Source organism: Panthera leo, chromosome D2 (genome assembly GCF_018350215.1).
Source record: "Panthera leo isolate Ple1 chromosome D2, P.leo_Ple1_pat1.1, whole genome shotgun sequence".
NCBI lineage: Eukaryota > Metazoa > Chordata > Mammalia > Carnivora > Felidae > Panthera > Panthera leo.
The window spans coordinates 38840937-38868055 of NC_056689.1; the positions used below are offsets into that span (position 1 = coordinate 38840937).

At 52.1% G+C, this 27119-nt stretch overlaps 1 protein-coding gene and 1 pseudogene across 1 annotated transcript in view; one reads left to right on the forward strand and one right to left on the reverse strand.

Moving 5' to 3' along the window:
* ZCCHC24 (zinc finger CCHC-type containing 24) overlaps positions 1–6724 on the reverse strand; it is a 63191-nt gene extending 56467 nt beyond the window's left edge. Inside the window, exon 1 of the mRNA XM_042907894.1 lies at positions 6343–6724. Within this exon, the coding sequence (XP_042763828.1) occupies positions 6343–6588 (246 nt within the window). The 5' untranslated portion in view covers positions 6589–6724. The remainder of the gene's footprint in view (positions 1–6342) is intronic.
* Positions 6725–26065: 19341 nt separating this feature from the next.
* On the forward strand, positions 26066–26938 carry LOC122201809 (annotated as a pseudogene).
* Positions 26939–27119: the final 181 nt, after the last annotated feature.

Below are 27119 nucleotides of genomic sequence, written 5' to 3' on the forward strand. Positions count from 1 at the left end.
TTCTCGGGTATGGTGAGAGCCCAGACCTGCTCCTGTTTCCAAGGTCCGAAGCTGACCTGTGGGCCAAGAAGGTGGCAGGCCTAGCCATGCCAGAGGCAGCAACCCCCCACCCAGAAACCCCCAGGGCGCTACGGCTTCCCGGAGGCCCATTCACCCACGCATGCAAAACACAATCCCTGTCCACAGCCAGAGCTCAGTGAAAGATTCTCACTTAAGGAAACAGTCCATGCTCTTTTTGGCAGGGGGAGTGGGGAGAGAGAAACGGGGAAAGGACCTGGAGAGGGAGGAGCACAGTGGCAGCAGGGCTCAGCTGAAAAGACCCAGGAAGACCCTCCCTCCCCATCTGGTCCCTCCTGCTCCCGCCCAGGTCACTGCTCACCTGAGAGGTGCTCCCATTCTGCAGCCATATGCACTCTGTGCAGCCAGAGCGTAAGCACTGGGGACCAGCTGTCTCTCACTTCTAGAACACATTCGTGGAATGAGCACAGAAAGCATGAATTTGACAACCTAAGGACTGAAAGGCACCCTAATATTTAGCCAGTCTGGGAGTACCACCGAGGCTTGCAGCCTCTATAGAAGGGGGCCTTGATCTGAGATCTATTGTCGGCACGTGGGTGCCATGATCTTGAAATCACACGCAAGGGCGCGTGTCTGTGTGTGCCCGCATGCCTGTGCTCTGGGCACCCGCGCCGAGGAGAAGAGCTCGCGCTGTCTCCGATTCTCGAAGAGATCCACTACCACAGAAGGCAAGGAACCATGAGCACACCTAAGTTTCTGCTCGGACACCTCTAGCGACAGGGCTTTACAATCTCCCAAGTCAGCTCTTTCCAAGTAATCAAGCAAAATCCATAAACATTTCCCCTGTAAGGTGGAACAGGAGATGAGGTACGGGGACGCACATCATCACAGGTCTAGAGAGGGAAGAGAGGGGGAGTAAGTGCAATGCCAATCATCCATCCACCCATCCACTCAGTGACCGAGCACCTAGTAAGTCCCAGGCGCTGCCTGAGCATCGGCTGCTAGGACTTACAGGTTCGAGAAGCGTGCTGACGACGTAGCTGTCCAGACACACGCAAGTACAGGGTATGTCCCTCAGCAATAGCAATGGTCATGACACGCCTCCCTGGAAGCACGCACGGCGTGTCTGCCACGGGCCACAGAAGCCAGAGGGAGATGTGTGCCCCGTGGCAGCTGGGGAAAGCCTCTTGGAGAAGGGGCAGCCACGTGCACCAGAAAGAAGTTGGAATCTGCCAAGGTGTTGAAGGCAGGCAAGACCCAGGGCAAAGCTTGGCATCTGCACTAAGCTTCCCGGCATGGCCAGAGGAGGACAGAATAAAAGATTATACACCACCACACCCACGCCCACATATACACAGCGCAGATCAAGCCTCCTGAGACCTGAGCTGGGGCCCCGGTGCTGTCACTGATCCCCTGATCAGTGATCCCATCCTCCTGTTGGAGAGCCTTTTCCCCACCTGGACAAGGGGGACACTGCGCACAGGCTATGATATGAGACAAAAGTGTGGCCAAATGCTCCGTGTCCATCGTCTGACTCTCGCAAGCCAGGGCTCCCTTGGACTTCCGTCATGGCTTCAGGGAGCCCCGTGCTCGGTTTCTGGGGAGCGGCTGGAGCAGGGACACGGCAGGAAACCTGGTACCCGTGACCAATGCCTACCACTGCTCAAAAGGTTCGGGATCAGGGACAGAATATCAGAGGCCCTGTGGCTTGACAGAACGCCTCTGGAGACTGGCCGCCCTGCACTGGGGCCCAGAGAATGATCGAGGTGACAGCCAGCAGGATGAGCCACAAGGGACAATTGTAGCTGGAGCATGGAAGAGTTCCAGACGCAGCTCTGCCACTGACATGCTGGGTGACTCTCCAGGCCTGTTTTCTCTCCTGTAAAATGGGAGCTATGAAAAAAGAGATGCCAAGAAAAAAGCACTCCCCAAGAGTAAGGGATTGCTACTCGGGACCATCTTCCCCTCAAGGCCCCCCTTTCGGCGCTGACAGGGCCTGGCCCTCTGCCTCTGCTAATTACAAATTACTAATCCTGCCTGCTTTCCTCCCTCCCACCTGACTCAGAAGGTCCACAAGGTGTGGCCTCCCCTCTGAGTCCAGGCCTGCCTAGTCAACTCAATTTGATGGAGGGAGGGCCAGGCCACCTCAGCCTACAGGCCCTCGGATGACGGTCCTCCTTGCCTGAGTCAGAGCTCCTCCCAGGACTTGGTGCTGCCCCCTCCCCCCACCACACGCACACAAAGGCCACAAACGTTGCTAGGAACCAAGAGCAGCCCCAGAAGCCCACTCTCAGCCCCAATGAGACAAACTCCATCCTCACACAGATATGTGGCTTTGCCAGGGCAGCACAGGTGACACACAAAACCTTCAGGAGACTGTCAAGACCTGGGGGCCCTTTAAAGCAGGACACCTTAGGTGCTCCTCTGAGGGCCTAACAGCCAGCCCTGTCTGCAGAAGGGCTGAAGCCCTGTCCACAGAGTCTTGTGACAGCATTACTGCTGACCTCCAAACTCCAGTGGACAGACCAGGGCAGTGAAGGGGGGGGGGGGGGGTCTCTGGTGCCGCAGAAGTTAGTGCCGGAACCCGAGGTGGGGGTAGGAGGAGGGCGTGGGTTAACAGCCAAAACCTCCTAAGGGTTGGAAGAGATGTCCTTCAACAGAGCAGTCCCTGAGCCGGGAGGTGTTCAGAAAAACGCTATCAAAGGTTCTAGGCCGAAAGCATTCTCTGGTCAAATAGTGATGGAACTGTTGGGTTGAAGGAAAGTGAACAAGTTTCACACCACGGGGCTTTCTCAGAGCCTTCATGGTGCTGGGGGACACTGTGCGTCTCCAAGGGAAGGACAGGCCGCTCTGCTTTCCAAACGTATTTGACCCCAAAGCCCTGCCCCTGGCCTCCACAAACCATCGTTTGACTGTAGGGCCACATCTATCTCTCCCTGGAGGAAGAGGGAAAGATAATGGCCACTCTAGGATTCTGACCTAGAGGGGGACAGCTAGATCTCCTCTTGAGGGGGTACAGGGACTACCTAGGAGGGGTTCTGGACATCCCTCTGAGCGGCCCAAGAGCTAATGCTCAGCAAGGAGGGGTACCTCCCCATTTCTGGAGGTGGAGTCCCACAGCCCCCACACTGCTGTGAATTTAAATTCCAGGCTAAACTTGGCAAGGAAGATCTCCCCACGCCACCCAACCCCCACTCCCTCTACGAACAGCCCTCCTTCCTCGGGTAAGAGAGGAGGGGCTCAGCCAGGAGCCTCAGAAGTCTCCCTCCAAAGACATATAGTTGTTGCTACAGATCAGGGGTTGGAACCGAAGTGCACAGGGCCCAGACTCTAGACCGAGGCCTTTTTAAAAAACTGCCCCAAAGTGCCTGTGCCTGCTTTGGCCTGGCATCCTTACCACAAGCTGAGAAGCTGAAGAGCCCCCACCAGCGCCCAGGTCACCTCCTGGTGCCCGCTCCTGGACTTGTACATGAACTCTGCCATCTCTCTCTGCTCCCAGGGCCACTGTTCCACTCAGAACCCTTGGCTTATCTTCAGCTTCCAGAGCTGAGGTTCCAGGGGCACAATGGGCTTCTGTGCCCCCATGTCCTCAACCCCCCCGCCCAAATCCCAGCTGCATTCATGGTGTTTTGCTATTGTGGTGGGAGCAGCCTGGGGGTGGTGCAGGAGGGGGTGGGCTCTTGGCACAGGGACTGGTGCAGACAGGCCGTGGTCAGCGGTCAGCATGCAAGTCACATCCGCAGGCACTGCCACCAGGCCTGCCAGGCCTTGCACAGAATGGCGATGCTCCTGAGTCCCTGGGTCCCTTCATAGAGTCCCCTCTGGCCTGCCCATGATTTGCTTCTTCTCCAACCAGCCCCTTGGTGGCATTCAGGTGGGGGGTATTTTTTCATGCCTTCTCTGCCAGTTGCTATTTTGGAGCCATATTAGGTCACTGGCTAAGCCCTGGACACAGGAAAGCCCAGGAACACAGCTGGGGCTCCAACAGGGTTTAGGAGGTGAAGCGGGTGAGGGGTGAGAATGAGTGAGTCCGAAGCCAAGAAAGCCTTCCGGAAGTCAGCAGGCACAGACCTCCAGCCCCTCTAAGGAAGCCACTGGCCTGTGAGTGTAGGAGAAGCCCCTCTAACCTGTCTATTTGCATCTCTCTCAAATCCCACGTAGACCACCCCAAGGGACAGCAGAAACTAAATTCAATGGATGGGTAAACCGAGGCCCAGACCAAGAAAGACAGAGGGTTCCCCCAAAGTCAGGTCATAAGAGACTCTTTTCCACCATTGCTTTGCATAACTTTTACCAGCTGCTTTTACACTTGTCCCAGAGAAGGAATATCCTGCTTCACGGGGAACCCGAGGTGAGTAGTAGTGAAGTGACTGGAGACGGGTTTCACTGAGATCCAGCTGGGATCCTGGATGTCAGACATTTCCAAGAGAAATGTCCTACTCCTGCAAGAGACTCTGGATGGCCCCCAAACTCCCAGGCCTCTCAGCAGAGACCCACATTTGGGGAAGAAAGCCACCAATGGTAGAAACAGAGGGAGGCCTCTCAAGGCCGATTGGGGACCCCCCCTTGACCTGTGAGAGGTGAGAGGTCATGGTCATGTGGGTCATGATCACCCTTCTCCCTTGGGATTTCCACAGCACCCCCATGAAATCACCTACCTTTCAAATTGTACCATCTCATCTGTCTTCTAATCTGGGGCCCCCACTGGCCTGTTCCTGATTCCTAAAGGGCCCACACATCACTCAACAAATGTCTGGCGAAATAACAACTAAAAAGACCCAGGCACTGAAGAAACATCCACAAACTGCACCCCGAAGTCACTGGTCACCGAAGCCAGTTCCCCGAAGAGATGACAAGGTCTCTTATGAGAAAGACAGATTCCCAGCCAAGAATGATTCTTCCCGTGGAGAGCGTGCTCTATAGTTTACAAAGAGCTCTGGTATACAAATGCTTTTGCCTGGCACCAAGGGCTGGCTTTTCAGACTCACCTCCCGCGACTATGCCCAACTGGCCCAACACAGGCCAACCAATCCTCGTCTCAGCTCGCCTGGTATTGGCCCACCTCTAGGCCTTAGGCCAGCGTTTTATATGCCCATGTCCTCCCTAGTCGGTACTGGCAGAGTTGAACACATTATGGGACCAAAAAGGAGCCCCTCTGCTTTCCCCCTCCTGTCCCCAGCACACTCACGCATACACAGGCCCTTCTCCCCGACCCATTCAGAACCCTGCCTCTCCTAAAACTAACTGCTGTGCTCGGGTCTAGAAGGAAAAGGAACCCTCAAGTGTGTCCTCTCCTCCACCCCTTCCCCCCTGCACTTTTGCAGGGAGAGCTTCCAGAAGAAGGATGAGTGAAGGCCACAGAAGGGTATCTGCAATTCCCAAAAGAGGTATGAGTAAATGGGACTGGGGGAGGAGGAGGAACCCAGCTGAAGAGACAGAGGAGGGGTATCTAGGAAAGCTCTGGAAATGACCCCTGAAAAGAGGCTCAGAGGTCCTGGCAATCTGTGTATTTATCTGGCTGGGGAAGATGCCCTGCCCCTTCCACTTTGTAACTGAATCCCCCCAACAGGCAGACTTTGCAAAGCAGCCGTCCCAGGTTTCTGGAGAAGGCACTGGGCAGCTGAAACCTCTCCCCCTGGCTAGCCCCCCTCCAAGAGCTCAAGAGGATTTCCCTTTCATTTCCTTCCAGGCTGGGAGGGCGGGGGACAGCGCAGTCTGTGGGGTCAAGCCCTCAAAAACCACTTCCTATGTGGCTGGGGGAGGGCAAGCAGCCGGAGGATGTATCTGGGGGTCCCTGCGTAAGAACAGCAGGAAAAGCCCTGCTCTCCAGGGTGCCCTTTGGGTCGGCCACCACCGAGGTCGGCGGAGGACAAGATTTTAGGCCCCTGCCGAGGAGCTCTGAGCAGAATCTGCACTCCCGGTCCCAGCAAGCGGTGGCCAAGAGGGGGGTGGGGTTGGGCGTGGGAAGGACACTTGGAAGGGGCTCTCCGCCCTGGCCGCGCCCCGGCTGTCTGGAGAGAATCCGGAGCCCCCCGCCCAGCCGGGACTCCCCCCGGGCCCCTTTGAGCAGGGCGCTCCAGGCTGGGAGAGGGGGCAAGAGGGCCCCGCCCGCGCCTGAGCTGCTCCGAGCCGGGCTCAGCCGGGAGGTGACGCGCTCCCGGCGCCCCGGGGACATCGGGCGGCGAGTTTGGCAGAGCTGAGCGAAGCCAAGCCAAGCAGGGCCGGGCAATACGGAGCCGGGCCGGGCCAGGCCAGGAAGAGCGGGGCGGATAGGAAAAGGCCCCGCGCGGTCGACGGAGGGCGGGGGCGCGCGGGGGCACCCACCTCTCCGCGCTGCAGCTGGAAGAAGCTGTTGAGATAGCTGGAGTGCAGGGGCGAGCCCAGCTGCTCCGGGCGGCCCTTCCCGAAGGCCAGCTCAGGGGGCGCGGCGCCGGCGGGCGGCTCCGGCCGGAAGGCATCGAAGGCACTCGCCTGGTGCGTGTCCTGCAGCGACAGGTAGACCCAGTTGAGCAGCTGGGCGGGCTGGTACACCGAAGCGGCGCTCGTGTCGATGGCCGACAGCAGGCTCATTTTGCGGCGGCGGTGCCGGCCCCTCCCCGGCCGCCCGCTCGCGCCCCCCCCTCCGCAGCGGAGGGGCGGGCACCGGGGAGCCTGCGCCCACTGCCCACCGCCCGAGCCCCGACAGCGATCGCCCAGTGCCGTGCGCCCAGCGCGCTGCCCGCAGCCGCCGCCGCCGCCGCCTCCCCCCGACTGCGGCCGCAGCGCGCGCGGGCGGAGGAAGGAGGCAGCGAAAGTTGGGCAGGAAACTTTTGGGCCCGCCCCCTCCGCGCCGCCCGCCCCGCCCCGCCCCGCGATCCGCTATCTGCCTCAGTGCTGACCCCTCTGGCGGCCGCTCCCGAGGTGGGGTCCACGGAGGCCCCGCCCTTTCTGCACCGTCCTCGCCTTCCATTGGCCGCCTCATTGAATATGGAGTAGTGGGGCAGCGCGAGGGGAGAAATAAGGCACCCCCGCGTTTGCAGTATTCTGCTGGCCCGCCCGTGGGCGGTGCCCTCCCAGGCCCCACCCCGCCCGGCTCCCCAAGCCTTCGGGAGCTCAGGGCAGCCCCGGCCTAATCAATCTGCTCTCGCTCTGCTCCGCGCTCTTTGGTCTCTCGTTATTTCCAAATCCTCTGCGATTACTTCATTTTTACTCGTTTCTCCTGTCCTTTTTTCCTTCCTTTCTCTTACTGTCTTCCGCTCTCTCTCGGACGAATACCTCCTGTGCCCCAGTCTCTGTCTGGCTCGTCGTCTTTTTCTGTGGTTCTGTTTGTCCAAGTGTGTGTGTGGTGTGTGTGTCGTCTTTTCTATTTCCGTCTAGTCTGATGTGTTTGTCTTCTCCCCCTCCCCTCCCAGACACGCGCGCGCGCGCACACACACACACACACACACACACACACACACACGGCTCCCGCCCCCCCCCCTCCCCTCGCTATCACCGTAGGACCCTCCCCCTCCCACTTAATTCCTTCCATCTGCGGAATCGCTTTGCGGGCCAGCTCCGCCTAGGGGGGCCCGGGTTCCTGCCCCAGGAAGGACTCCCCGCCTCCTTCCCTCGCGTTCCCCCCTCCCCCTCTCCCTTCTCCTATTTCTGCTCTGGGCCGGCCTTTTCCTCCGCCCCGACCCCCGGCCCCAGCCCAACCCGTTGCTTCGGCGGGCCGCCAGGACCCCAGATGGGGCTGGGGGAGCTCGGGAAGACGACTGTCACCCACGGTCCAGGGTGACCCAACTATTCCGAGTATGCCTGGGGGATCCTCCGCCTGACACACCCCAAAGCCCCGGGGCCTTCACCCTCTCAGTCTGGGGTAGTCATCCGGCGCCTGCGCTGTGCCATCGCCAGGAACCTGGCGGCTAGGCGCCTGGAGGGGACCGAGTCACCTCTCCCACCTCACCCCTTAGCTCTGGAGCCGTTCCGCCCCGGCGTTCAAGTGTCAGGTTGGCCACCTTCCAGCTCAGTAACCTCGGTATGGCACCTAACCTCTGCGAGCAAGCCTATTTTCTCTTCTGTAAAATGAGGACCGTAACCGTCCTACCTCTGGGTTTGTGAGCTGTTTGTAACCTGATTAGCGTGCGTTTGCTAAGCAGAAGACATTCCATAAAAGCTCTCCACCACTCCCCTCCTCCAGGATTTCTCCCATTACTGCACAGACAACATCTGTGGGTGGGTGCTTGGACCTGAAAGGCCTTCAGGGATGTGCCCCCCTTTCCCACCAACCAAGAACCCCTTCCAAGTTTTTGTCTCAGATCACTTGATGATGTTTTCAAAGATTCTATCAAACAATTTGCAATTATTCACACAAATGATAGTGCATATGCCAGTTACATCTCAATGTATTTTTATTCGTCAGAGACCTACGTATACATTACCCTTTATCTTTCAAGTAAGTATTAAATCTATTTGTTTAAACAGGGGGTACACATTTGTTAGAAATAAGTGTGATAACCAGTTTACTACTGGAAATAATTGGGGTCATCTCTGGAACCCTGCTGCTGTCTTTGAGGTTCTGAGATGGGAGGAGGAAGAATAGGATTTGAAACCACTGGTTTTTATTTTCCCTGGACATTTTAGAGAAAGCCGCTGTTCAGAGAGGGGACATGTTCCGTTGCACAAGCAAGCAGTTGGGGAGCCCAGATGAGCCTACCTAGGCCCAGCCCAGAGCTCTCTGTCTCTGCCCCCCTCCCCCAACTCTCCTCCTTGGTGAAAGCAGTCCTGTTACGTTGCGATGCTGGCATTTTCCCCTAAGGTGGATGGCAAATTCACATTGCTCGAGGGGTCAGGCAGGTCCCACCAGGTATAAGGCAATAAATGGGAAGCAGTGGGGCCTGCAGAGAACCTCGGTGCTAGCTACACAAAACCTTTACGTCACTAGGCCTGAGACTCTCTCTGTCACCTGCCTGGAGAGACGTCTGCTCCGGGGTCCCCTGTCTCTTAGTGATTTGATGCTGTGAGGGTTCTTGTCATACCTGGCAACCATGCTGGTGGCCTCTGCCTCCTTTACCCCCTGCCTCCCCACCCCTGTCCCATAGTCCCTACACAGGGCCTGCTGCATAAAAAGTAGGTGATCCAGAACTGTTTGCTACATGGATGGCTGGATGGAGGGTTGGAGAGGTGGCCAGATTACGCTCCCCATTGGAGCCTGCGTGGCTTCTCTGGCTTTACACTTTGCTTCCTCCTCTTGCCTACAGCACACGTGCCCAACACGTGGACTCTATACCCAGTAAGTAATCAATAAATTTGAGCAACTGACAGGCAGTTTGCCGGGGTAGCAACTGATTGATCTGACGTCAGCCCCTCAGCCAGTCTCTCAAGATTCCCTGAAACAGCACTTCCTGTGGGATGGGAGGTGATGGGTGAGGATCACCAGATGGGTATGGGGGGCCTGGAGAGCAGGCTCAGAAGACACACCCAGGCCTAAACTCTGTGCCTTCCCTGTCCCCATCATGTGCACATCAAGAAACCTTGCATTTAAAATGTCAGAGGTCCTGGCCCAAACCTTCACTTCCCAGAGGAGGAGGTCCCATGGCCCAGAGAAGGAAAGGGACTTGCCCAAGGTCACCCAGGAAGCCTAATGGCTAAGCCACCTGCTCGTAATCTGCTCCACATCCTCCCTCTCCCCTCATTGGTCCTCTTCTGGCAGTCTTCTGGTGTGGCGGCCCTGGTCCCGGAAACACAGGGAAGACAGGACTTCCAGGTGAGGCTTGGGTCCCTGCCCCCTTCCCTTTCTGGCAACTCTGTTACCTCATGGTCTCCAGAATGGGACAATGGTGAGAAGACAGGATTTGGAGAAAAGAGAGCTGGCCAAGTGGCCTTGGGCAAGTCTCTGCCCTCTCTGTAAACCTCCATTTTCTCAATTACCGACTGACATGGTCAAGTGAGTGTGTGAACAGGAGGAAGGTGCTTTGCTAACTGTGAATAAGCAGTCGTTTGAAAGGGAAGCGTGGTTTTGGCAATTTCAACAAGAGAAATACCCAATTTACCTGGAGTGGCGGTCGGGAGGAAAAGGGCCCATGTAGGGAAGTGTCTATTCCTAAAGTCCCAGACAACAGTCTGATAGACGTTTGGGGGAGTTGCAAACCAAGAGCTTTGAGCTCAGAGAAAACAAGAGAAACTTTGGAAGGAAGAGCAAGCAGAGGTCTTCATGGGGGAATCAGCCTTCGGTTGGGGCTTGAAAGACACCAGACACGAGCAGAGGAAGAAGAGGGGGCTTCACGATGCTGTGCTCATTGATGCTGCTGCTTTCTTCAAAATGTATCACATCGTGACTTACAACGTGAAAGAATCCTTAACCCTCTTGAACTTGCCCACACTCCATGCCTCGGGAATAAACAGCAAAGTACACCCTGGGAAGGCTGAGTTTGGCCTCTCCTCTGGGCCAAGACTAGGCATTGGGTTCCTTTGGGCTGTGTGTTGACACAGAAGGTGTCAGCTTACAGCAGTGATAGCAAAATGGCAAATACTCTCCCTGCGGGCGCCACTGCCCCATCCCCCATCCAGGACAGAAATCCCTGAGTGCAGAACTCTTCCCCAGACATGACTTCAGATTCCTTCTCAACACAGTGCTCGGCGTCACCACGAAGGGTGGAGTTGACTCAGAAGATGAAGACTATTTGCCATCTCCTCTTCCTGGGGATGTAGCGTCCTTGTGGCCCCGGGCAGAGGACTCAGCGACTGCCAGCTGGATTTCAGCATCTTTGTGCAGTGCTCTGATGGTAAAACTATAGGGGCAGCCTGACCACTCCAGGCCCCACCCACAGACTCTTGACCATAAGAGAACCACAAGAAGTGAGGAAATCCCTGAACCTTAAACTCAGCCAGCTACTCCATGTAGGTTCTGAGTGGTGCAAAGTGCCTGGGCCTTTGGAGACTGTCCCTTTCCTAGCTGTGACTTCGGTGAGTTGATTATCCTCTGCTAGACAGTTTGCTCATGTGTCACATCTTCCCACTGTTGCTTGAATCTCAGGACACAGGGTGGCATTGGACCCTCCAATGACCTTGGCCTCTAGAAGGCCCTCAGAGAGTGCTTGCTTGATTTCAAAGCTGGACACTGTGCATGGGCATGAGGGGCAACGGCCTGGATGTCAGAAGCCTAGAGTTCTCTGCCCTACCCTTGTGCATGGCCTGGGGCAAGCTTGCAGAAGGCCCTGGACCTCTCATTCCCAGAAGTCATAGGGAGCAGGCCGAGCAGGCCCCTACTCACTGAGGAATGACCCTCAGAAAAGTGCTGGGGCAGAGATGGGCCCTTCCTCACGCAGCAGCTATGGGAAACCATGACTTGCCTCCTCTCCTTCCAATTTCACCTCCACATTAAAAAACAATCCATACACATTTTATCAATAGCCCCTCAGCAAACCTCAACCACGTGGAGATACCCCAGGTCTCCAAGGCTGGAAAGAAGATGCCTGATCACTCTGGACCAGTGATCGAAATGTGGTCATGTCTCATTGTGGAGCACGTGGCAGAGAGGGGAGGGAGGGGTGTGGCCCTGGAGTTCCCATGTATTTAGGCTTATGAAGCATCTGTTTGAAAAAAACGGGAATTAAAACACTCCACCTAAAGCGGAGTGCACAGAGCCCTGTACGTTGTTTTGGGGAAAAGTCCTGTCTACATCGAAGAATGGAAGAAAGCTTGCTGACGGAGACTTTGGGAGGGGCCAAAACTGCCTCCCCAGTCACCCCGTGGCCTTTCTTGCCTACTAAGAGAATCTTTCCATGGCTGCCCACTGAATACAGTCCAAACACTTGAGCGTGACACATGGCATTCAAGGCCCTTTTGACCTCTGACTGCTGACCACCTTTCTGTGCTAATTTCAAGTACAAGCTACCTTCCTGCTCCTGTACCACATGTGTACCCCACCCTCCAGCCAAATGAAACAACTGGCCTTTCCTTCTCATGCAAGTCCTTCCTTGCCTCACGGCTTCACACATGCTGTTCCCTGCCAGGAAGAGCCTCCTCTTTTGCCTCCCTGGCAGTCAGTCTTCTCTCACCTTTCAAAACCTCATGGAAAAAAATGACTTTCTCAAAGCCACCTTTTGTAATCATAACCCCACTCCCACCCTCATACCCATCCATTCAATATTCTTTTTTAGGGGGTGTTCACATGGCGTTACAATATTCGTAAAATGGTCAGTCCTCCCCTCCCACCCCCTTCCAGCCAGCAACACCACTGGGCTATGTGCTCCTTTGGCTGACCCAGCCCTGGAGCAGAGCAGGCTGCCTATTTACTTAAGGAATGAGTGAATACACTCAGAAAGCCTTTGTGGTTTGTGGACTCAGAGACAGGAGACTGTCGAATCTGGTCTGGAACAACTCAGAGCCCCGAGGATGGCCGAAACGCAGGGGGGCTCTGGCAAGGAGGGTCACTGGTCACTAAGCATCCATGTCCTCCCTCCATTTCCCAGCCTCCTTTGCAGCTGGGGACGGCATGGGACTTGTTCTCAACAATGGGACCGTGAGTAGAAGCAATGTGTCTCTGATGAGGCAGCAAGAGTAGGCGTGGGTTCTCCATGTTTTCTCTCCCCCATTCTTGAGGTGGGACGTGAAGACTCCAAGGCAGAAGAGGCCAGATCGCTCAATCAGCACTGCAGGAGATCTGCGGCAGAGAACCTTCCAGACTGTGATGTGCACTACAGACAAGCCTTCTGGTGTTCAGCCACGAGATTAGGGACTTATTTGCTACAGTAGCAGATCCCAATCTAGCTCAGCTAGTAGAGGGGCTCAGAGATGAGCTAGTCCCCAAACCTCATCTCACCCATTTGAAAACTAGTATTAGGAAGAGAAAAATCGCATAGCTTCTGGTTCTGGGGTTTTGAGCTGGCCCCCTGAAAAATTAGCTGGTGGCAGCAGTCAAGTCTTCTGATGTCCAATGCCAACTTTGTCCCTCTCGCCCAGCCCAGGTGCATTGAAGGGCTTTGACCGTAATCCTCACTTTGTAACATTATTTTGTGATTAAATATTTATGAATATAATAAGCTCCTGTGAACAAACCAGCTAACGTAAAAAAACTAAAACCTTGGCAATAACATATGTGTATATATATATATATATATATATATATACACATACCTATATATATATAGGTATGTGTATATATATATATATATATATATACATACCTATATATATATAGGTATGTGTATATATATATAGGTATGTGTGTGTGTGTGTATATATATATATAGGTGTGTGTGCATGTGTGTATATATATATATATATATATATACACACATATGTGTGTGTGTATATATATATATATATACATATGTGTGTGTATATATACACACACACACACACACACACACACACACACACACACACACCTATGAGGTCTACCCCTGGCCAATCCCCCCCAGGACCCCCAACATGACATAATCACCTTCTGGAATCATTTCCCTGCCTTCCTAATTGGATAGTTTTGTCTCATATATGTGTATTCTAAAAATGTATCTTTGATTTGTTGTTTAACATTATTAAAAGGGCATCATGCAGTTTGAAATCTTTGTGACTTACTTATTCCGCTTACCGTAGTACTGCTCAACTTTAATCATGCTGAAGTTACGCTACCACTGTAAATTTGTTCATTCGGATTGCTGTACTCTATCCCATCGTGTAACTATAGCACAGTTTAATCAGCCACTCTCCTATAATGGTTCTTGCAACAGTGCAGTTAAGACTCTTCCTGACATACATTCATAAGAGTCATCTCTTGAGTATATGCATTTGCTGCATTGTAGGATATAGGTGTTCACCTTTACCAGATACTATAAATGTTACCCGGCATAAGGGGCCCTGTGGGCCCACACCCTCCCCAAACTCGATTCCAAACTTTTTTATTTTGCCCAATGTGTGTGCAGGTGGTTCTCTGGACACTGTGGCAGGCTCCCTGAATTCCCCGGACCTCAGTTTCCAAATCTGCTGAAGGGAAGTGATACTCAGAGTGCCCACAAAGCTCCCAAATTGAAGATGATATGGAGACAGGGTGATGTTCGTGCACGAGACATGAAGCCAGGGAGTAGAAAGTTGGCCTTGCTTCACAGCAGACAGCTACTCCTTCTGATGCTGCAGGACCTGGCAGGATAGGCCATTTCAGAGAAGGAACAACTGAGACTCAGAACTATGTAGTCAACGTGCTGAAATATGGGAAGCAGAAGCAGGCAGAACATGAGCGGTCAGGGCTGGGAAAGATTCAGGCCATCCAGAGTGGCCAGCTCCTCAGAGACCCGTGCCTGGCGGGGGGTGGGGGGGGGGTGGCGGTTTCCTGTTGGCTCATGCGGTGATATTAAGTCAAGGGGATTGTTTTCCCTGGTCTCTGCCATTGATAAGACAGAGGAAAACAGCTCCAACAATAACACTGATGCCGCCAGCCCTTCCTGCCACTTGCCTTCCTGGTTGGAGTCCTTCTCTCCTGTGCTCTTTCCTCCCTCTCCTTCCAGAGACTGTGATTTGGGTGCAGACACCATGGGGGGGGGGGGGGGCGCGGCGGCGGGGAACCAAGGAGCAGAGGGGGAGGTCTGTTCCCACCTTCATGACCTCAGTGGGTTTGCTGCCCCTTCTTACCTTGGACCTTCAGCCTGTCAGAGCTCAAAAGGCTCCAGGACAGTGGTGTCCTAGAGCCAACTCACACAGACTGGCTAGAGCTGACTGCTACATGTTTACAGGCTTTGTAAGCCAGTGGTTAAACACAGCATTATTAAATGTTAAATTATATCCAATTACAATTAACTTACTTTGGAAAAAAAGGTAATAGATACTCAAAACTCATCGAGTCCTAATTATTTTGTGACATTTTACTGTCATCCATGCTCTTGAGGCAACTTATGTGTAGTATTTTCATGGCGGAAATGCTACATGATACTGTGCTGCTGCGCCTCTCTTCCCAGCGTACGTCTGTCATGTACGTAAGACCTTGAAACTGCGGGCAGTATTTATACCCTGGAAATCAGTGAAGGCTACAAATCGAGGATCTCTCCCCCTCCTAGAGCCAGTTGTTAAACATTAACCGGGATGCCGCTGCTCCTAGGCATTCCCTCAAACCTCCCTCTGAGGCCCTTATGGTCCAGAGAGGGCTTGAGATCTGCCTAAGTCCACACAGTGAGTCATATACACAATATACATATACATATATACATATACATATACAATATATAGAGTACAGCAATAAAAATTATGTGTGTGTGTGTATACACACACACACACACACACACACACACACACATACATAATTTTTACCAAAAAAGCAGATCAAAAACTGCATCTACTGTTTACTGTCTGAATTCTGCCTTTGTGTTTCAACTCCGCAATATAATGTGGACATCTCTTCAAGTCAAGATTCATCCTTCTCCAAAAGACGGAGTACCTCTTTCCTTAACAGAGGTACATTTTGCTCAAGCAGACTTGTTTTGAATCTCAGCTCCGGCAGGTATTTGCTATGTGACTAAGGGTGAGGAAAGTAACCTCTCTGTGCCTCTTCTATAAAATGAAGACAATAGTAACACCTATTCCATTGCATTGTCCTGCGAATGAAATGAATATGTGTAATGCTTTTAACACTGCCTGGCACAGAGTAAGCTCTGAGTAGCTATTAACTAAGGTTTTTTTTTGTTTTGTTTTGTTTTTTGGGTTTTTTTAACCTTAATGTTTCACCATGGGTTGCTTTCTACCTGTTGTGTCCTTTCTTTGGAGCTGATGCTAAGCCTGGAGCAGGAACAATTAAGAGGAGCGAAAGCGTGCTGAAATTAACATCGCCCCAACAGAACTCTTGATTACCTGCAAATCTGCTGCCTCCCCATGGTAACCCCTGTCAGTAATCAGCACTGCTGTTCCCCAGCAATCCAAGCCAAAAACTAAGTCATTACTAATTCCTCCCCCTCTCTCCTTTTACATCGAATTCATTAATAAGTCCTGTCCATGCTGCTTCTAAAATATATCCCATGTCTGCCCATCTGCCTCTGTCTTCACCGCCAACATCCCAGTCCAATCCTCTGCCCTTTTGTGTCCAGATTTGTGCACCACCCTCCTCACTGGTCTTCGGGCTGCTCCTCTTGCTTCCCCTCTCCCCCGACAATGTATTTTATACCCAAGGGCCCGAGTAATAGTCTAAAAGCAGGGTAATCTATAGGACACAACCAATTAGTGGGCATGACACCAATCTATGGGTCATGACCTGATTTTCATTTTAATGAAATAGAAGAATTGGGACTATCAGAACACGTTGCACAAGATATCTATTGTTTTGTGATACTTTTGTTTTATTTTAATATGTTTAAAACACATATGTTTGTATACATACCTGGTGTACCTGGTCATTATGTAACATGTACTCCTTTTGTTTTCTATTCTTTCCTTTTCTTTTTTTGTGATAGGAACACTTAACATAAGATCTACCCCCTTAGCAAATTTTTAAGTATACAGTATAGTTAACTGCAGGCACTCTGCTGTCTGGTAGATCTCTAGGACTTAGTCATCTCCTATACCTGAAACTTTGTGCCCGTGTCCCCCTCCTCTCAGCCCCTGGCAACCATGATCTTCTCTGCTTCTATGAGTTTGACTATATTAGGTTCCTCACGTAAGTGGTATAAGATGTATTTGTCTTTCTGAGCCTGGTTTATTGCATTTAGCACAATGTCCTCAACATGTATTTCTGAAGCCACTGTTTTAAAACATCTATCAGATGCTATTACAGTGCCATTCAAAATCCTTCAATAGTTTCCAGCCCACTAGAACAAAGCCCAGATTCCTAACCCTTTCCACAGGCTCTTAAGGAGCGCCCTCCCTCTTTCAGACACCGGTCTTCGTTTTGTTCTTCTAACACATTCAGCTTGTCTGCCCCTTAGGGTGTCTGTACTAGCCGTCTCCACTGCCTGGACCTCTCAGCCCCAAATACGTGCCTGGCTGCCCAATTCACTTGGGCTTCAACTCAAACATTGCCTCCCCACTCATGTATTTGTTCTTATTTGTTGTCTGTCTCTCCCCACTCCACCCACCTACAAACCAGGATGTAAGCCCCATGAAGACAGACACCTTGCCCAGCACACGGCATGCTGCCTGGCACATAGTGGGGCATCACTTCATGTTGGTGAGTCAATGAACTGACCCCAGCACCTAGGGCAGCACTCGCTGTCTCCTTACAACCGGAGATGAGCTAGAAGCTCTCCCCGAGCCCCTCCTCAGAACCGCCCTTGTGAACCTTTACCTAACTCACCCCCTCAGAGTGATAAGAGATGCCATAAGGTCACTGAGGGAGTGTACAGAATGACGAGAGCATGACACTGTCCCCTGCTGCCCCCGGGCTCCCCGGCCTGGAGCCAACGGCTTTGTTCTCGAGCCTACTTCGGGCGCCAGCCCTATGGGAGTTCCGGCTCCCCTGAACCTTTATCGGGTGGTTTGGCACCTTTATTCCTTTTGGCGCTGGTATTTTATTTTGCTGTATTGTATTTTATTTTGTCTGTATTTCATTTCACTTCAGCATTTTATAATAACAATCCACAGCTCCTGTGTCCCGGCGAAGGCAAATGATTTACTAGCAGATCCTGAGCTTTGGTCATTTCTCTACTCCCTGCATCTCCCTCCCTCCCCAGTGAAGGCTCTCTCTGGGCTGATTCCCCTCCCCCTGCATCCCGCCTGCTTGGGAAGTAGGCACCATGCTCCCCCCCGGGCCTGCGGGGTGCGATTCGGGGCTTGCCACTGCTCCCCCGCCCCCACCTTGCAAGAGCCGATGCCCTCCCCAGAGACCCCCATTTGTGGGCCCCAACTCCAGAGCCGCACAAAGCCTCCCCGAACTTCGGCTTTCTCCTCGGCACTTCGGGTATTGGGACCTGTGCTGTGCTACTTCCTCGGGCTGAGAGGATCCAATGAAAATGACAGGTGTGAGCACCATTTGTGGACTGAGGCTCCAGCTGTTTGTGAGCAAGTGTGAACAGTCATGAGCAGAAAGCATTCTTGCTTACCCCCCTGATGCTCCTGTCCAGAAGCTGACTCTGCTGCTTTTTTTTTTTAATTTATTTAAATCCAAGTTAGTTAACATAGAGTGTAATAATGGTTTCCGGAGTAGAATTTAGTGATTCACCCCTTACATACAACACCCAGTGCTCATCCCAACGCATGCCCTCCGTAATGCCCCTCACCCATTTAACCCGTCCCCCTATCCAACACCTCTCCAGCTACCCTCAGTTTGTCCTCTGTATTTAAGAGTCTTTTATGGGTTGTCTCCCTCTCTGTTTCTACCTTATTTTTCCTTCCCTTCCCCTATGTTCATCTGTTGCGTTTCTTAAATTCCACATATGAGTGAAATCATATGATACTTATCTTTCTCTGACTTATTTCGCTTAGCATCATACACTCTAGGTCCATCCGAGTCATTGCAAAAAGTGATTTCATTCTTTTTTGATTGCCGAGTAATATTCCATTGTATATATCTACCACACCTTTATCCATTCATCAGTCAAAGGACATTTGGGCTCTTTCCATAATTTGGCCATGGTTGATAGTGCGACTTTGCTGGTTTTGAGCCTTTTCCCCATGCTGGCCACTCTCCTTGGGTGGATACTCTTCTCTCTGCCTGGCTCAGACCTGGCCCTGCCCTCGCTGCCTCCCAGGTCATTAGCCAGGCTCTCTGATTCATACGGCTACTCACCTGCCTTCTGGATCACCAGGTTCAGCAAAACAAAACAAATAAACAAACAAATGAAAAAAAAAAAAAAAGAGGCTGCCCAGCTCGTTTGAATTCACATGAACAATGAAAAAAAATTTTTTTTAGTGTAAGTGTATCCTATGCAATAACTACTTGTTTATTTGAAATTCGAATTTAACTGGGTGTCCTGTGTCTTATCTGCAACCCTACTTCAGGGCTTTCCTGAATTTGCTGTGGGGTCAATCAACTAAGTCACACCCTGTCTTGGTTTCATTTTCTGAAAGGGAAACACAATAGATAACTCTGAAGAAAGTTATGAGGCTGAAAAAGAAATGCTTGAGAAAGTCCAAAAAGTATGACTCATGTAGGAGGTTGAGCAAATCTCATTCTCCACCAGGTCTGGAGGTATCGCCTGTGTCTTCCACTGTCCCCAGACAAGCTTCCCATGCAGACTTCTCTGTCTTTAAAGCGCCTGCCCGGTGAGCTTCTTGGCATTGGTCATGCCACCTCGCCCCACTCTGTGTTCAGCTGCCTGCGTGCCCCATCAGTCCCTAATGGCTTTACACTAGGCACTTCTACTCCATTCTGAGGCCTGCCGGAGGCCTGAGTGGCTGAGCATTAGAATGATCACATGTCGGGGCGCCTGGGTGGCTCAGTCGGTTGAGCGTCCAACTTCAGCTCAGCTCATGATCTCACAGTCCATGAGTTTGAGCCCCACATCGGGCTCTGTGCTGACAGCCCGGAGCCTGGAGCCTGCTCCGGATTCTGTGTCTCCCTCTCTCTCTGACTCTCCCCCATTCATGCTCTGTCTTTCTCTGTCTCAAAAATTAAAAAAAATTAAAAAAAAAGAATGATCACATGTCTCGGTTTGCCCAAAGAAAGCCTCCTTTACCTTGCAAAAGTACAGTAAAGTATCTGCTGCCCCATCACCACCCCACCCTCTCAGTTCCTTAACTGTTTAGTCTCCAGGGACTGGTCACTTCCACTTCCAGTTACTTCCACTGCCCTCCGGTCCCCGCACTCTGGCCATGTCACCCGGGGCCACATGGCCTCTGACATTGAAAACACAAACATCTCTCTTTGACCACAACTCGGTGGCCAGCATGGGGAAAGGACTCATAACCAGCAAAGTTGCGTTACCACTATCTCCTTCTGACTGGGTGATAACTCAGCTTCTCTTACTCCCCTTTTTTCCTTCCTTCCTCATCTACTTTCCATGTCTTGGCACATCTTGTCAATCACTCTGGTAAACATCCCTCTCGTCCCATTGGCCTGCCATCTCACCTGGGTGAGAAATTTCCAGTATGGATCCATCCGTCATCAGCCTTCTCTGGACTGGCCTGGGCTGCCAAGGGATGCTGGAGAACGTCACATAATTGCACAGTCTGAAGCCACTGAATTCTTGGTCTTGGAAATGGCAGGATGTGCTTCTGGAGGGACGCCCTGGCTATAATGCAGAGCATAGACTGGAGAGGAGGGCCTAGCAAGCAGGAAACCAGAGAGGAGTTACTCATTCACCAAGACTTTACTAAGTACCTGCTTTTGGTCATTATCGTGATCATCATTAAAGCTTTCATTAATTGCAAGGGCCATGGGACCAAGAGGGGAAGACGCAGTCATGAGTTGTCAAGAAGGGTTTGGCAGGATACAGGGCATTTGCAAGAGCAAAGCTCTAAGGAAACACCCAGCTTTCTGGCTTGGGTCACTGGCTGGATGGTCAGGCCTTACTGAGACTGCAACTATGGGGAGAGAAGGGAAGCAAGTTTTCAAGCGGGGGGATGAGGAACCCAGCATGGGCAGGCTGAGTTTGGGGCACCCTAAGGCCCCAGGTGAATGGGTGGACAGGCCTGGGGCTGATTGGCTAGCCAAATCTTCAGGAGAGACATCTGGGCTGAGGTGCCAATGTGGGAGATTCAAGAATAGATTAGAGCAAGACTGGACTGAAAGTTGGCTCTGCAGTAAATGATTACGATACCTTCCATTTATCAAGCCCATCCCATCAGATGTTAGACACTTAGAGACCACACTTCCTTTGCTCGCACGGCCACCCTATGACGTCAGTGACATCATTTTCCCAGATGCAGGGGAGACATGCAAAGGCGTTAAACGACTTACCCCAAATCAGACTTGGATCAAGTGGTCATCCAACATGCAAACTGTTCTGACACCAATACCCAGGCTCTTTCCATTGCCTCTGAGTTTAGTAGGGACATGGGATGCTTGATCCAAACACCAACCCAAACACTCACAGTGTTCCGGGCCAAGAGCTGAGGTCCAGGACAGAGAGCCCTGTGTGGCCTGGCACAAGAGCATGGTAGGAGCTTTCTAAATGATGCCAGACTGGAATGTGCTAGTGAGTCTTGCCAAAACCCATGGGTGTGGGCAGCTTGGAATCTGAGGCTGGTCAGCTGTGGTCCCCATCCACTGGCTCAGAGCTGGTTTGCCCTGGCATGGCTTAGGAAGATCCCCAGAGACAAGAGTCCCACGGGGGTCAGCTCTAAGTCAGCTGACCAGAAAGAGCTGCAGCCACAGAGGGTCTCTAGAGACCAGGAGCCGAGCAGGGAGCTGAACAGGGAAACCTGTTCCATTCTCTTGTCTGCCTGACTCAACCATGTTACGGCCCTTAGCCTGAGCTGAGGGCGCTAGAGTCTTGCTCTTGCCCAGGGAGCACAGTTTACCCTCTTGGAGTAGGAGAGGCCAACTCTCAAGCCCCCATCTTCTTCCCAGCACAAACCGCTGCCCTTGGCCTGGTGCAAAGCCAGGCTTAGTGGAAATTCTTTCTACTGGTGGGCATGTTCCAAGCAGGTCAGCCACTCCTGACCCCCTCCATCGTGTCCAAGGGTCTGCCCCTTCTCTGGGGCCTTCATGTCAAAATCAGGTTAGACCCAAGGGAAGACTTACTGGCCCCTGGATCATTATCATCACCATCATTGAAGCTTTAATTAATTGCACAGTGTAAACTTGTTTTTCAGAATTGGTCACTGCCCTGGGAATTTGTAATCTGAGACAGGCTTGTTCAAGATGCAAGTAATAGAAAAGACATTTACAAACCTCAGACAGAAATCAGAACTATACAGACGGAAAGACTCTCAACTTAAGGGTAAAGACTGAGTTTATCTTTGATATGCCACCAAAAGCATACGTAACAAAAGAAAAAAATAGATAAATTGGACTTCATCAAAATTAAAAATGTTTGTGCTTTAGAGGGCACGATCGAGAAAGTAAAAAGGCAACCAACAGAATGGGAGAAAAACACTGGCAAGTCAGACATCCGATGAGGAATCCGTATGCAGAATATGCAAAGAATTAGTGCAACCTATTAATAAAAAGACAAATGCCATTAAAAAAAAATAGGCAAAGGATCTGAGTAGACATTTCTCCAAAGAAGAGATACTGATGGCCAGGGAGCACATGAGAAGATGCTCCACATCATTAGTCACCGGGGAAAGGCAAATCAAAACCACCGTGAGATGCCACCCACCAGAATGGCTGTTTTACAAAAAAGGAAAATAACAAGTGTTGGTGGGGGTGTGGGGAAATCGGGGGTGGAAATGGAAAATGGTGCAGCTGCTGGAGGAGGAAACAGTTTGGTGGTTCCTCAAAGGCGTAAACACAGAATTACCGTATGACCCAGCAATTCCACTCCCAGGTGTGCCCCGGGACAACTGAAAACAGGGACTCCAACAAATACTTGCACACGCGTGTTCATAGCAGCACTATTCCCAGTAGCCCAAAGGTGCCAACAGCCCAAATGTTCACCGGCTGATGGATGGATAAGCAAACTGTGAATAGTACTGGGCCATCAAAAGGAATGAAGTGACGATACGTGCTACGACGTGAACCCTGAAACGTGTCTCTGAGTGAAAAAGCCATACACAGAAGACCTCACTTTGTATAATTCCGTTTATACGGAATGTCCAGAAGAGGCACATGGACAGATATCGAGAAAGCAGTTTAGGGGTAGCCAGGAGCTGGGGAGAGCAGGGGCGAGGATGGGGGATGACCACTAATGGGTACGGGGTTTCTTTTCCAGTGATGACAATGCCATGAACTGGCCAGCGGTGACGGTTACGCAAACGTGTGACTATACTAAGAAACCACTGAATGGTAGACCTTAAAGAGATGAATTTACGTTTGTGAATTGTATCTCAATTTTTTAAAAAGGCTGAGTGTGGGGCGCCCGGGTGGCTTGGTCAGTTAGGTGTCCGACTCTGGATTACGGCTCAGGTCGTGATCTCGCGGTTCGTGGGATCAAGCCTCACGTCAGGCTCTGTGTTGACAGCTTGGGATTCTCTATCTCTCCTTTTCTCTCTCTCTGCCCCTCCTCGGCTCATTCTCCACCACCCCCTCTCTCTCGCTCTCTCTCTGTCTCTCTCCCTCTCTCAAAATAAATAAACTTTAAAAAGGCTGAGTGTAAACTCCCAGGTCCCATAGGGACACCTTCTCCCCTGCGTTGGGTGAACCTGGGCTGCGTTGACAGAACAGGACAGTGGAGGAATGGGGACCCTATCAAAGCAGCTTGAACAAAAGGGAAAATATTCCAGGGAGGTGCTACCTGAGAGCAGGCAGTGCAGGACTCTGGAGGAGTGAAAACAGGAAGGGAAAGCTGTGGGGAACCAAGACAGGCTGCCTCCCAGCCTCCCTGGGAGCACTGCCCCAAGCTTCACCTCCGCTTACGTAAGAACCCTCATGACTGCCCTCAAAGGCTCTGTTTACCTCCAGGGCTCAGCACTGGCTAATATCTCGACACTGACCATCTATACTCCAATTCTAGGAGACACAATTAGATTGGACCGATCCAGTTTCTGGATTGATTCCCCCAGGGGTCAAATGCCCACCCACAGTCCGATCAGTTGGACCTCAGAAGAGGCTGGGAAACACGGGCTGCTCCTTTGGCATTCTGAGGATGATTCGCGCCACTAAGGGGTGGGACAGGCAGGGCTAAAGGGCACCTGACCCAGGGACCCAATCATGCTGTGTCTTTTATCTCTGCTTCTCTGTGTCAGCTTTGTTCTCTCACTGCAGGCTGGCGCTTTCCACGTGGCTTCCAGCAGCTCCAGATCTACACACGTTGGAGGAAGGAAGATTCTTCCACTTCCAACATGATAAATCCCGGGGAAGAAGCCTGGTTAGCCCAGCTTAGGTCATGGAGAAGGCCATGACCTTCTCCATGAGAAGGAGGTCATGGAGGTCAACGGAAACCCAGGGGAGGAGTAGTCATCAGGCAAGGTGCTCCCTCTATACACATGGGAAAGGGGTCGGGACAGTTCCCAAGAAGAGAACGGGAAGTCAGAACCCAGATGTCTTCTATGGGGTCTATAAAAGTAGACAGGACCACTACCCTATCTGATCAGTATGTGAGGGCGTCTTGGAGGAAGGCAGGAGGAATGCTTCCATGATAAAAGAGTTACCAGCTGGTGCCTTCAAAGCTGCAGTGTTACTAGAACAAAAGATTAGTAAGCATCTCCACAGATTCTGACAATCTGGGGAGGGTCAAGGGAAGCTTTCACCAATGAAACTCCGTAATACATACCTATGTTAAGAACCCAGTGTATTCTGGGTACGTTCACATCCCCAAAGCACCTCCACGAATGAGTTCCTTCCCTGTTTTTCAGATAAGGGAAACTGAGGTCCTGAGGGGCAAAATCACTCGCCCCCACTGGAGCACAATCTTTTGAAGGACTCCTGAGTCGGGCTTGGATTCTTTCCATTGCTGTGTGCTTCTTCTCTCTTTGCAGACCCCTGAGGTGAGGAGAGGTCAGGACAGGGGCAGGGTGTGGGGCCTTGCTGAATGTGGCCTGATGGGACAGGCCTAGACCTCAGGGGCTATAGCCACAGGGCACGTGGCCATTCCCGGGCACTTTAGAGCTCCCGAGGGAGCTGCTCGGGTGGGAGGCTGGCAGAGTGTTTGTGTGTCTGCGAGGTCATATCCTCTGAGTAAACACATCCATGAGGGAACCCGGGCTCCTCCCTGTGACTGAGACCATTTGATTTGCCTCTGAGCAGTAAACTGTGGCTGACCTGCAGACTGGTTGATACTTCTGGAGAAGAAACCCATCTGATGCTCAACCGTCTCCAAGATGCCTGCCTGATGACCTCCCCCAACCCCCCACTCCAGATGTTGGGGCTCTTCTGTGGCCACCACCTTGGAGGTGACAGGCCTGGCCGTGGTCAGCTTGTTCTAGAGAAGTCCTGCGGGAAATGTAATAACTGTTTACACATCCCCGTGGGACTCAGATTTAGGGCAAACGAAGCAGATGTGTCCTAGAAACCCTAGAGAAAACACAGAAAGGAAGATTCCAACCTGGTACGATGAGAGTCTTCTAGTGGTTAGAGATGTCTCTAGGACAAACGTGGGGTGCTGGGTGAGTAGCGGGCTCCCTATCGCTGGAAGTGTGTGGGCTGCGATGGAATATCACCTTGGAGGACAGACAAGGAGCAGCACCGGTGGAATATTCTGTGTGACATTCAAAGTCCTCTCCCCGCCCTGAGCTTGCTTGCAAGTTTCTTTACTCCTCCCCTTCCAAGCTTGATTTCCGTTCCATTCCTTTTGTTCTAGAGAATACTCATGTGATGAACTTTGTCGTTTGCTCCCCAGCATCCTCCCTCCCTCCCAGCTTTCCAGAACAGCTGCCATTCTGTTCTGGTGGAACTGGCCCCTCCCCAGCCCTGAGGGGGGAGACCCTGCTTCACCTCAGCCAATCAGCGTGACTCCATCTCTTGCCACAATGACAGGTTGCTGGGTGGGCAGTAAGTGAAGACAAAGGCCATCGGGATGGAGTATTCTCCCGGGCGCAGGTTCAGGTTCAGGTGTGGGCATGGGGGCCCAGCAGGACAAACCCGAGTGCACCCCAGGACCACGGGGTGCCAGCTGTGGAAAGGGCCGCTCCCTCCCAGGGACATGACTGAGGAAGCACACTCTTGGGGTGACAGATACACTCAGCGCCCTCCCCGTGTCCCCTCCCTGTCCCATTCCCAATTGCCAGCTCTTGCTTGTTTCGGTCTGGTTTGGTTTTGGCCTGAGGCTTCTTTTTTTGGCTGCTGGAGCCTACTCTGCCTGCTCCCGGGGCAGGCCGGGAGGACCAGGGCCACTCGGGGATAACTCTGTACATGGTTCTTCACCGTTCCCCCAAATTCCTCAGTGGGCCTGCACTCCAGCCCTCTAAAGTTACTTTTCTAGAAAACCCTTTATGGGTTCTTTCCCTTCCCTATCTTAGTTTTGCCATCTTCCTGCTCCAGTTTCCTGGAATCACTTCCCAAATAAACTACTTCATCTAACACCCTCTTCTCAGGATCCGGGGGAAATCTACCCCATAAGTACCTGAACTGCTGCTGACGGCCCTCCTGAGACCTCATGAGAGCCAGTGTTAGTTTAAGACCAGGACCATGAAGAAGGAGGGGCAGGAGAACGAAGAAAAGTGGGTCCCTGCGGGCATCAATGAGCTGTGGGATCCCTCCTTGAGCGAAGTCTGCCTTTCCTCTAGACATTTCATTTCTGTGACCTGCACATTTTCTTTCTAGTTTAAACCGGCTGGAGTTGGGGTTTCTGTCGTTTGCACCCAAGAGCGTCGTGACCTACATAATTCACAACACGGAGAGCCCCAGGCACGGCCTCGCAGGTGGGGATGGCGGACAGGGAATGCCGGATGAGACGGAGAGAGCGTGCCGTGGAGGACAGAGCCACATGGGCCTCTCAGCTCGGCCACATAGCACAGCCACTCCCTTGTCCTCTGCAAGGCTTGCTTCTTCGTCTATAAAACAGGAGGGTGCTGGAGGAGAAGCAGGCTTGGAGGCCGTGCTCGGGCAAGAGTCAGAAACCGGTTGGAGCTCTGAGAGGTCCTGTCATTCTAGGAAGATTCTTCAGTCACCTTGTCAACCGGCACAGATGTTTCTCTTTCTTCATATGATGAAGATCAGGGACCTAAAATCTAAACTTCTCCGAGAAAGCTAGAAAGGCACTGTTTGTCCCACTGGAATGGCGGGGTTGCAAAAGTTGTTGCTATGGGCTATATAAATTTAAGAGCAGGGGAAATACTAAAACGTCTGTTCATCTGATGCACATGCATGTGGCAGTCCAAGGCTTGGTTGTGGCGTAGTGACTCTTGGTACAGGCTAGTCCATGTATAAGGAATTCTGGGCAAAGCCTAAGCCTTAGAAGAAGAGACTCTGTCTTGATTTCGTTGGTGGTGCTTGCTTTAGACATCTCATGTGGCATTTATGTTTATGTTGAAAATAACTCATTTGAGGGGCGCCTGGGTGGCCCAGTCGGCTGGGCTTCCGACTTTGGCTCGGATCATGGTCTCCCGGTTGGTGCGTTCGAGCCCCGCGTCAGGCTCTGTGCTGACAGCTCAGAGCCTGGAGCCTGCTTCTGATTCTGTGTCTCCCTCTCTCTGCCCCTCCTCCACTCATGCTCTGTCTCTCTGTGTCTCTCTGTCTCAGA